The 11,504-nt window shown below is 50.8% G+C and overlaps 1 protein-coding gene across 1 annotated transcript; it reads left to right on the top strand.

Moving 5' to 3' along the window:
- The first annotated feature begins 8,860 nt into the window (after positions 1-8,860).
- LOC121342164 (transcription cofactor HES-6-like) lies at positions 8,861-10,585 on the top strand. The gene is made up of 4 exons (XM_041416371.1): positions 8,861-9,004; positions 9,398-9,493; positions 9,642-9,720; positions 10,065-10,585. Exons 1-4 carry the CDS (start codon positions 8,945-8,947, stop codon positions 10,508-10,510), a joined length of 681 nt encoding a protein of 226 aa, XP_041272305.1. The 5' UTR covers positions 8,861-8,944; the 3' UTR covers positions 10,511-10,585.
- Positions 10,586-11,504: the final 919 nt, after the last annotated feature.

The following is an 11,504-nucleotide window of genomic DNA, read 5'->3' as shown; positions in this document are numbered from 1 at the left end:
AAAATCATGCAGAAAGACACAAGGCTGTGAACACTGCTGAAAGTTACTGTTGAGTTATTCTTTTTAGATGCTTTCCTTCTTCTTTTACATTTTAAAGAAATTACAAGGTGACTAACTTGGTTCATATTTAAGTAGTGCCTGTTGAACTCTGAAGCTCACAGCCTCCGGATATCATTTGCTTATCCCTTTACCCCTTCAAAGGGCTTTGCAGAAATGAATTTATTAGCTCTTACAGCAGAAACCTGTGAGGGGCTTAGTGCTGCCCTTCAGCTGGATTCAGGCTCAGCTAGCACAGGGGCCCTTACCACATCCCTTGACAACACCAGCAAATACATGCATAACCTTTCCTAAGACTCTCTAAAGCTTTTCTGTACCTCTCCTCCTGCTCCTGATGGGACCCCTGGCTCCCAATGAGGAGAGAACTCCAGAGCTCTGCTGTGCCAACCTTCAAAGGCAGGCACTGCTTTGGAAAAGGGCTACAAAATTGTATCATCTGAAAATTGTCTGTGTGCAGGTGTGAGAGGGCATTGCTGTCTGCACATGTGTGTACAGACACACCTGGAATGGGGAGAGGGGGTGAAACATCATCTTTGAAACACAACAAGACACCCAGCTGATCACAGTTATTCTTCTGGAAAATTCCTTAGGGAACTCGTGTCTCCAGCCTCTTTTGCCTTTTGACAGAGCAAACCCAGGGCACAGCTCCTAATGTTAAAAATCAACAAGCAAGAAAAAAAGGGTTGTGGCAGTGGGGGTTTTGTTATTATTTTACATGGCCTCGTTATGGAGGAGCCAAAACAAGTGCAAACTCTGCTTTTCTTCTTCCCAGACCAGCCCATGGGGCAGCACCCACCTTCTCACAGCTCCTGCTTGCTCTACATCTTGTCAGGGCCATGGTTTTCCTACCCCAAGGTAACTGTGCCCCAAGAACTAGCAGGACATCCTACACCTTTTGGTTCCTCCACAGGAATGAGAAATGCTCATCCCTGTAATAAAGGAGTGTCTCCTAGATATAGCTGAAGAGGGGGGGAAAAGTAAAGAAATTGAAGAGGAGAGTTGGTTTAAAGCAGACAGTATTCGTAAACAAAAACAAAATAGTATAAAACCTTTTGCTTTAACTGGTAAAAAATTAGTAACAAACATAGAGATTAAAAAATATCTTAGAGAACATGAGGCTTTATACACCATCCAGGATGGACTTGGCTCACACAGACCAGAGACCCTGCAGCTCATGCCTTCCCCTCACAAACCCTCCTGTGTTCCACTGCCACAGCAGCAGCCAGGCTGTGCCGAGACAGAACCACAAAGCGCCAAACACCAACCGAGTGTTTCCCACTTCCTCGGGTGCTGCAATCCCAGCCCTGCAGCAACAGAAGCGGGCAGCAGGTTGGGAATGCTGCTGGTAAGGGCAGTGCCCCCCTGGGCAGCCCAAGAGCCAGGGCCCAGGACAGCACACAGGTCACTCCTACTGCAGAGCACGGCCTGTGGCTGGCCTGGCTGCCCTGTTCCTGCTGACAAGGTGTGCTGTGCCAGGGGCTCAGGATGTGGTGACAGCACACGTAGACACATGGACTATAAAAAGCAGGCATTGGCGTGTGGCCAGGCTGGCACAAAAGCCACATTTACTCACAGAAGAGATATTTTTCTCACAAAGATGAATCTTAACCCACATCACTCTGCAGCCCCAAGAATTGAGAAGCTAAGAAGAAACAGGCAGTGTGGGAAGTGCAGAGGCTGCAGTGTGGGGTGTGCAGGGTGCTGAGCCCAGGGGTCCAATGTGGTGGGAGTCAGGCATCCATGCTGCTGTCAAAGTGAAGCTTACTAAATAAACCAAGCACTTGGTTTATTCCATTACAGATCAGGCTTGTTATCAGGAGATATCTGGTAACATCTCACACACACAGAGTGTGAGAATACCCAGCACTGCTCTCCTCAGTGAAAGAACTCAAGGCATGCTGCATAAACAAAGTTCAAGTATTCTCCTCCCTCAAAGTCCCCTATGCTCTCCTCATGAAGCTTGGCTCTTCTCTCTTGTACCACCTTATGGGAGCTCTGCAGCCTGGTCTCTGGTCTGTGTGAGCCAAGTCCATCCTGGATGGTGTATAAAGCCTCCTGTTCTCTAAGATTTTTTTTTTAAATCTGTATGTTTGTAACTAATTTTTTACCAATTAAAGCAAAAGGTTTTATACTATTTTGTTTTTGTTTATGAATACTGTCTGCTTTAAACCAACTCTCCTCTTCAATTTCTTTACTTTTCCCCCCCTCTTCAGCTATATCTAGGAGACACTCCTTTATTACAGGGATGAGCATTTCTCATTCCTGTGGAGGAACCAAAAGGTGTAGGATGTCTTGCTAGTTCTTGGGGCACAGTTACCTTGGGGTAGGAAAACCATGGCCCTGACAAGATGTAGAGCAAGCAGGAGCTGTGAGAAGGTGGGTGCTGCTCCATGGGCTGGTCTGGGAAGAAGTAAAGCAGAGTTTGCACTTGTTTTGGCTCCTCCATAACAAGGCCATGTAAAATTCAGCACAGGCAAGGGGCTAACCCTTATAGCCTGCCACCACCCACACAGCTTATCAGATTTTCTGCTTCCTATAAGGTGCTTTTGGCCCAGGAGCTGTGTTTCAAGTACTCTGACTGAGAAGCAGCAGATAAGATTTCCTGTGGGGCCTGAAGCACTGCTAACCTGCCAGGCAGGAGACAGCTTGAGCAATGGCAAGAGCATCAGCTGATCCTTAACACCAAGGCTGCATGGGGGTGTGTGAAAGAAAAGCTGAGAATTACTCAGCTGGTACCAGCCTTGTAATTATTTCCTATCCCAGGAGTTCACTCCCAAAGATGGCAGAGCCAGCTGGTACCCAGGAGGCTGAGCTGGGTCCAGAGAGGTTTGGTGCACTTGGTAAAGGAGATGGATTTAGAGATGTCAACAGAATTTCCAGATGTTCAGTGCTACTTTTGGAGCTGGGCTTTCTCTGTGATGAAAAATACTCCATGTGGCACTATCCAATGCCATGTATGACCTCTCTCTCTTCATCTGTAGCAGAAGCAGCAGGTGAACTCCCAACTGTGCTCCTCCCCTACCCACACCATGGTGAACTCACAGGCTTTGATAGGCCACCACAGACACCAAACTCATCTGCCAGATGCCCTGTGCCTCTTCCCCACTCACCACACAATGCTCACCTAGCCACAAACCCCATCAGCTCTCAGCCCTCTGCCAGAAACTGTGACCTGGTACGCACAGTGTCACTCCATCCCCAAGGATCCCAACACAGAAGTGTGTGGAGCAGCCATCCCCAGCACAGCCACGGCTTCCCTCTGCAAGCTCTGATGGTGATCTTGGACCCACATCCCATTGTGAATAGTGTCTGCTCATTGGGACTGTGCTCTCAACACAGCAAATGCTCTTCTCCACATCCCAAGAACAGATAAATCATCCTTTGCTTTTCTGACCAACCCATTTCCAGCACCATCCTGTCCTGGATGGGCTGCAGGACACGTGTTCCTCCTGCAAACACTGCTGCACGGGGCTTAGATGGGCCATGGCAGGTCAAACATCCTGAACTGAGGCCAGTCAGGAGAGGCAGCCCTGGTCCCCTTGGGCCATCAAGCAGTGAGTAATCTCCGGGAGACTGCGGCTGAGGTGCCTGAGTGCCGGGAGCCTGCCCAGGCACCGCCTGCACCCTCCGGACCCGGCGTGTCCAGTCACCGCGCTGGCACGTCCTGCTGCTCCTCGCATTCCTCCCCGATGGAATAGCTCAGCAGCAAAACAGCCCCGGTGAAGCAGGGCTTCAGCACAGGCTGCTTGGGGGTTGTGGCTACTGAGAAACATCCAGATTTAAACGTCTTGAAGGAGAGCTTTAGTCATTTTAAAACCTCAACCTTGAGGCAGAACCGACTTTCTGAAAAAGCTGGACAAAACCCTCTTTATTCAGAGTGAGTAAAGCCCCTGTAAAGCAGCCTCTCCTTGGAGAGTGTTTGTTCATGGCAGGGGAGGCCTGGAGCCCGAGTGGAGGGAGAGTGCACAGGGTGCAGAGGGTACGCCGTGGCTGCACATCAGGGCCAACCCACAGCCTGTGCTGGCAGCAGCCACTGTCCCCACCTTACCCTGCGCTTTGCTCCTCACTTCCCAGAGCCCACATCATGGGTGAAAGCAGAGCTGCTGTCAGAAAACCAGCCCCAGCAAACCCACAGACACCTGGGAATGGGGCAGGGGCAGGACCCTGAAGCAGGACCCCTGACAGGCTGCCTCTGACAGCCTCCTGGGCACTTCTGGGGCCAGGCACCCACAGCCACACACCCAGCCAGCAGACACACCCCAGAGCAGCTGCAAGCTGTCTCTTAACTGGGGACTCAACCTGGATGATCTCCAGCCTGGAAAACAAGGGGGATCAAATAGTCCTTCTGATCCACACTGCAGATTGAGCAGTGCTCAGGAACCTGCCCAGCTCTCCTCCCACTCTCCCACAGCAAATCCATCCCTGCAAAAGGCTGAGCTTCTTTAACGAGGCCATTCATTAACCAGCCAGGGTCAAGGTTGGACTTGGGCTTGCCTCAGTACTGCACAAGCCTCCTTGTTAGCCCTGTCAGGTTCTGAGTCGGTGCCCGCAGTATCACCCCAAGCTGCAAGAGGGACCAGCCTGCATGGGTGCATGGGTCTCTGTGGACATGCAGCATCCTTTCTGCAGCATGGAGCTCCTCATCTAGCTGAAATGCCTCCTGCTTTCCAATTGCCATGCAGAAAGGGCTCTGCTGGCAGGTGGAACACAGCTGATGCCCCCCGCAGGGGTTTGGGCTCCTTGCCTCCATGCTTGACCTCCAAAGAAGCAACACAGCTCAACTCACCTGGCTCTGCCCTCTGGCCCTGAGCAGGGAAGAGGAAGAGCTGTCCTGGCACATGGCAGCCTCGCTGGCAGGAGCAGCTCTGCCCTGCCCAGAACCCAGAGAAAATGGAGTGGGGTAGAGATGAAGCAGGCTGAAAATTGCAGGAACTAGGGGAACAATCACAGAGCTCCTCAGCTTTAACATCAAACTGGAGTTAATTACTCTCTTATGTGAATTCTCTTGGCTCTGCTTCTTTTTCTTTGGGCTTCTCACTTGTTTCCTACAAAGTCCTTAAGCAGAAATATTACCAGCTTTCATGCAAAAATCTTGTTTTAAATTATTTTTTATCAGCCAGAAAGAAGGGGAATGAAAAGTTCTCTCAAAATTTTTGTTTCCATTAAAATAATTTTTTTCCCTAACAAGGTCAGTTTTACAAGGTTATTTCAACTAGACGTAATCAATGGGATTGGAGGCTCCTTCTCCTCCTCCTCCTTATTCTTATTCTTATCTTGGTAGAAACTCTTTTATAACAGCCTAACCAAAGCTATCCCACAGTCCCTCCTCTGGTGCTGCCTTGTCCCTAGTGTGGGACAGCCCTGGCCAGCCCAGAGGTGCCTGCCCTCCATCCCCTCTGCTGCTGCGCCAGGCAGCCGGGCTGCAGAGCACCTCGGCAAGGATTGATCCCTGGCCACAGCTCCGTGCTGGATGCCCCAGAGGGAGCACGGGGGCAAGGAAGGGACACTCCGCTTGCAGCCCGGTCAAATTCCCGCGTCCCGTGGCCACCGGCTGCCCCCAAGCCCTCCGTGGCGGGGCCGGGGGCTGCTGACCATTTCTCTGCTGGTGATTAGATTGTTCACGGCTCTCGGGTTTGTTTGAATAAGCGCCTTTGTTCGGCGGAGCTTTCCCACGTCCCCCGCCCGCTCGGCAGTCGCGTGTCCCGAGCCACAGAGGAGCCCCGGCCGCCGCTCCCCAAGGAAAGTCCTGTTCGGAGCAAGACATCTGCGCCCGAGGGAACCTGCCAACATCTGCCACACTTTCTCCCTTTTCAACAGCCTTTCTTTCCCTCTTAAATACTGCAGGAACAGATGTTAAAAGTTGTTTTCTTTCTCCGGAGTGTGAAGCGCAGACTAATAGCAAAAAAAAAAAAAAAAAAAAAAAAAAAAAAAAAAAAAAAAAAAAAAAAAAAATTTTTTTTTTTTTTTGGAAAGCTCAGTTAAAAAAAGGAGGCTTTGTTTACAAAGGAGAATCCCCTTTTCAGTGAAACCTGGCAGTGGCAACGCAAAAGGAAAGCGGGAATTCGCAGAAAGCTCCTGTAATGCTCATTAGCATGGGGCTGTTGGGTCCCTGCAATCCCCGGCACAGATGTCAGCCTTGCCCAAAGCCAGGGCAGCTCTCCCGCCCGCACCCCCGCCTCCGAAATAAAGGCTTTTGCCGTGACTGAGAGGTGTAAAATAACTGTTTACAGCCGAAGCTGCTCTTCTTTTTCACTGCGGCGCTGTCTTACAAATGAACCTTGAAATGAGCTCGCTCGCAGCAGATGCCCGTGGGCAAGCCAAGGGCTCAGATGCCCGGCTGGGCTGGGCACGGGCTAGCTCTGGGCACCGGGGCCACCCCGCTGCCCGTGGCCTCCCCTGCCAGCCGTGTCCCCCTGGCCACCGCCTCGCCTGGTGGTCCCGGGGAACAGCCCCGGAGCTCGGGGCAGCTCGCAGGGCAAAGGGGGCAGGAGGGAGGGCAAGGCAGCAGCCACGAGCAGGGGTCAAGGAAGGAGAGAGGGCGAGGAAGGAGGTGCTGCCATCACAGACACTGAGAGAGCTTTCCTGGTGGCACCGGGGGCTGGCCAGCCTCCGGTGCACCAACAAGGAGGGCACACACTGCACTCTGCAGCAGTGCCAGCAGGCACGGGACACACTTTTCAGAGCTTTTGGGTAATTCTGGATTTGCTGACACCCCTGCCGTGCTCAGCTGGGCCAGGAGCTGAGGTGATCTCAGCTTCTCACTGCTGCCCTGAGTGCCTTGGGAAGGTGCTGCTCTCTGCACAAGGTGGAGGGAGATGGGCAGGCACTGCCAGCCTGGGCACAAAACACAGAGCGGGCTCTGTGCCCCCTGCCCCAGCCCAGCCCTGCCTCCTCCAGGCCGAGCTGCTGGAATCAGGTGGCTTCAGCTACACCTTTTATAAATATCAGCAACAATCCATTTCCTTGGACTGGAAAAAGCTTGGAAAACCAAAAGAGCCTTCACAGGTGAGGAGCCTGGGCTGTCAGATGTGAGGACCTCCTGCATGGGGGTGGTGGGATCTCCTTTTGCTGTCTCTGAAGACAGCACACCAGAGATAAGAATCCCACCCATTTACCTGACACAAAGGATAGGTTATGAACCTTCCCCTCCCAATCCTCCTCTCCCAGCACAACCCCAACTCATCCCAGGCTATTGCCAAAGTAGGGCACTTATAAAACCAAGGAACTGCACCCCAGCTCTGCATGTGACAGCCTCTGCCTGCCAGGTCCCATGATTGGGGACATGTTTTGGTGATGAGCCCAGGCAGCAGGGCGTGCAGACATGCTGCAAGTATGTTTGCATTGACACACAAGCAAACACACTCACACCCACACGGTGCTTGAGCAAGGAACAGCGTGATGTCCTCGCTGCTATCACTGGGAACATCCCCACCCAGAGCTGGGGGGGCAGAGGGCTCTGCAGCCACAGCACCATCTATCTTACAGATATGTTTCTTTGAAACACTTGTGGAGCAAATCTGTTCCTGTGGGAGTACTAAAGACCAGGGTACTTCAAGCCAAATTAAACCTATGCGGAGCCTGCATTGTGGAATGCTGATGTTATTTTTTATTTATTTGAATAAAAATATTTTTCCCAGGAGCTGGGAAATCACCCCAGTGCGTTGGGAGGGCTTACAGTGCTTCTGAACCTCTGCAGCTGCTTCCTCTCCACTTCAATAAGGTGACACATTTGACACCAATCCAAAGGGCTTCACCTGTGGGACTCAACAGGACACTGCCAAATCCTGGTCATTAGCAAAGCAGCTTCAGAAAGCAAATGCAAGGTCATGAAAACGCCTTCATACTCTCCCCCAAGCCAGGCAGAAGTGAGGAGGTATAAAGGTGTGTTCTCACCTCACACCAAGCCTCCTCAAAAAGCCCCTCATCCCCTGCCCCAGCACTCCAGAGCAGCAAACAGACAAACCCTCTTCCTCACATAAAAGGCGGGAAAAAACCCAAAGAAGTAAAGCTTCCACAGGACTAACTCACCTCTAGGTTTGTTAGCATCTTCAATACCGTGTAAATTTAATATTAAATTCTGCAGAGCAGCCAAAAACTAAAAGAGTTACATATTACCTACATCCACCCGGGTGCAACAGATAATTCAGGTTCCCAGGAGGTAAATAAAGTTCCCATGTTTTCCCTAGAGGATTTATGTGATGGAAACAACCTTCCTTCAGGTGTCTGCTGTCAACAGTTTTTAATCGATCATCATTTCCTTGTAATAAGAATCCCTGGGAGCAGGAACTCCTAGCTGAAGTACTCTATTATTAAATTAAGAGGCTGTTACAGTGATGTGAAACGACTGGGGTCAGGTTAGCAGGTAAAAATAGGCATAGCTTCAAGGAGATAGAGGAGAAAAAGATGAGTAGAAGGCATTTTCCCAGGTGTAATTCAACCGCTTCCCGGCTATTGTGTCCCTCCCTGGGAATCTGTGCAAATTGAACGAGGAGCCGTGCAAGCTGCTCCGAGCGCGCCCATTTTCCTCCCCTTCTTCCCGAACAAAGGATCCCTCCAAAGCCCAGCGTCGAAGGCTGGACATCTGTCGCCGTTTGGGGGGGCCGGCGTGGTCATTGAAAAGAAGCAGTGACCTGTCAGCTTTGATTGATGGCCACAAACCTCCGGGCTCGACCCCTCGTGTGGGAAAAGAAGTCCCGCCAAGGAAAGTTGCTTTTCAAATGCTAATTTGGGGTTATAAATACAGCCGAGGAGCAGCGGAGCAGCAAAGAGCCCATCTGGAAGGGGAGGGAGCCACTGCCCGAGCGCCTCCTTCCCTTCCCTTCCTTCCCTTCCCATCCCATCCCTTCCCATCCCGTCCTGCCGAGCCGGGCCGGCTGCCTGGACCAGGATGACGGCCACGGCCACCACAGGCACGCACAAGGTCGCCAGCACCAAGGAGGAGAGGAAGGTAAGTGTCCCCTGAGCTGGGCATGTCAGTGAGGGGTGCCGGGCCACTGCTTCCAGGACACAGGAAGGGGACAACACTTTTTCTCCCGTTAGAAAGATGTTTTCTCTGAATTTAACTCCTGTGGGTATTTTTCTGTTTCCTTTCTATGCCTCCTCTCTGTTTTGATCGGGGGAAATGAGTTTCTGTGTTTGAAAGGATTGGAAGTGGGAGAAGGGAGAGGTGATGCCACCTCAGGGATGGGCACACACTCCATCCACACCTTGTCCCTGCCGAGCACTGCATCGCCCTGTGCTGGCTTCACACAGGGAAGGGATCTCTGGCATTGCTGGACTGCAGCAGGGACAGGAAATTAAAATATCAACTGAGATTTTTCCTGCTCCTTCTCTTTGCCAGTTAAGGAAACCCCTCATTGAGCGGAAGCGAAGGGAAAGGATTAATAACTGCTTAGACCAGCTGAAGGAGACTGTTGTGGGCGCATTTCACCTGGATGTAAGTGCTCGTTTTATGCTGCTTTTTGTCCTTCTGCTGGTGGGAAATTGAGTTGTGGGGGGAGGAAGGGATATGCCTCATCTTTAGAGAAACTGGGCATGGTGCAAACTCCTCTTTGCCTCTAACTGCTGCATTCTTTCCCTATCAGCAGTCTAAACTGGAAAAAGCAGACATCCTGGAGATGACAGTGAAGCACCTCCAGAACATCCAGAGCAGCAAGATGATGGGTGAGTGCCCGGTCCCCTGCCCTGTGCCCGCTCCCTTACCCGATGCCAGCGGGCCTGATCCCCTGGCAGCCTGGCACAAGCGCCTTCCAGACCGCCCGGGCCCAGGCTGCCGCCGGCTCTGGCTTTCTCCACTAGATGGGGAGATGGAGCCGGGCACTGCTTAATCCGCGGAAGGCGTTTTCTCCTTCCAGAGCCCATTTCTGCCTTTTGGTGCAGTAGGGCACAGGGATCACCCCCTGCTCACCTTCCCCCCGCAAACAAAGCATCTCTAAAGCCCAGAGGCTTCAGCAGTGAGCACCCAGGTGACTGTCCCCCGCTCCCCCTTTGTCTCCTGTCCCGCACAGCCGACTCCAAGGTGGGTCTGGAGGCCCAGCAGAGGTACAGCACCGGCTACATCCAGTGCATGCACGAGGTGCACAACCTGCTGCTCACCTGCGAGTGGATGGACAAGAGCCTGGGGGCGCGCCTCTTGAACCACCTGCTCAAATCGCTGCCCCGCTCCGGGGAGGACACCTGCAAAGCAGCGCTCAGGTCCGGGAGCCCGTCCCAGCAGCCTCTCCCGACGCAGAGAAGTCCCCTGAGCCCTAAGGGCAGCGCTCGAGGCACAAACCCGTCACAGGAGCGCCTCTACCCTGCGGAGAACAAGCAAGCCTCCAAAAATTCCTTCCAGCTGCCCTCGCTGTCGCTTTTCAACCAGGTTGATGCTGCACCTCCCAGACAGGTTCTGCAGCCAAATTTTTCCCATAACAATCCAAGAATGGGGTCATTAGATATGTGGAGACCGTGGTAAAGTGCGTTTTCAATGTTTGTCCTAACCTTAGACACTCTTATGTATGTATCTTATAGATATGTTTCTTTAAAACACTTGTGGAGCAAATCTGTTCCTGTAGGTGTACTAAAGACCTGGGTACTTCAAGCCGAAGTAAACCTCTGTGTAGCCTGCATTGTAGAAGGCTGCTATTATTTTTTTTATTTATTTAATACATCTAAATTATTGTCTAGAATCCTCTCGTGCTCTTTAGTGTATAATAATGATATAGTTTTCTTGTCTGGCATTCTAAAATAATTAACTTTCTGTTAATAAAAATACAAGACAACAAGCAACAAACCTCTCTGGCATCAAATTTACCTTCAGATCTCACATAAGCCATTGAGATCCCTTTATTGGATAAAAGGGTAAGCAACTGCTTTTTATTTTTAATGTCATCCCTGTGCAGTGTAGGTGATTCCTGTTAAAATGCTGCAATTATGAGGAGGAAAAAAAAAAAAAAAAAGAAAAAAGAGAGAAGAAAAAAAGAGAGAGAAAAAGGGAGAGACTTGGTCTGGACTTTTTAGGCTGTTTAGAAATGCTCTCTGCTTTTGCTGTTCCGAGCCTGACATTTCTCTCACAAGCTTGTGAGTGTGTGTGTATATATATATATATATATATATATATATATATGTTACCTATAGTTATATTTAGGGATTTTTTTGTTTGTTTCCATAACTAAAAGTTCTAAATAAACCTTTTGAAGACAACGACTGACATTTCTCCCAGCCTTGTCCCGTGTGCTCTGAATAAAGAGTGTTTGAGCATCTGCTTTTATTTGCTTCTTCTTTCACAAACAGTTTTTCCTCGATACAGTTGAAAGGGCTGGTTTGGGGCTGCCCCTGACACCTTGTAGGAAAGCAGCGTTCCCCCCACACACAGACAGCCTTGCCTGGGTCACAGGAACACTTTAGAAGTTATGAAGGAAATAGGGAGTTGGATTTATCAGCCTGGATGGATGCTTTAGCTTTTACTG

This window comes from Onychostruthus taczanowskii, unplaced genomic scaffold (assembly GCF_017590055.1).
Source record: "Onychostruthus taczanowskii isolate IOZ18803 unplaced genomic scaffold, ASM1759005v1 scaffold51, whole genome shotgun sequence".
In the NCBI taxonomy this organism is placed as follows: domain Eukaryota; kingdom Metazoa; phylum Chordata; class Aves; order Passeriformes; family Passeridae; genus Onychostruthus; species Onychostruthus taczanowskii.
This window is presented reverse-complemented; position numbering and strand designations above follow the sequence as displayed.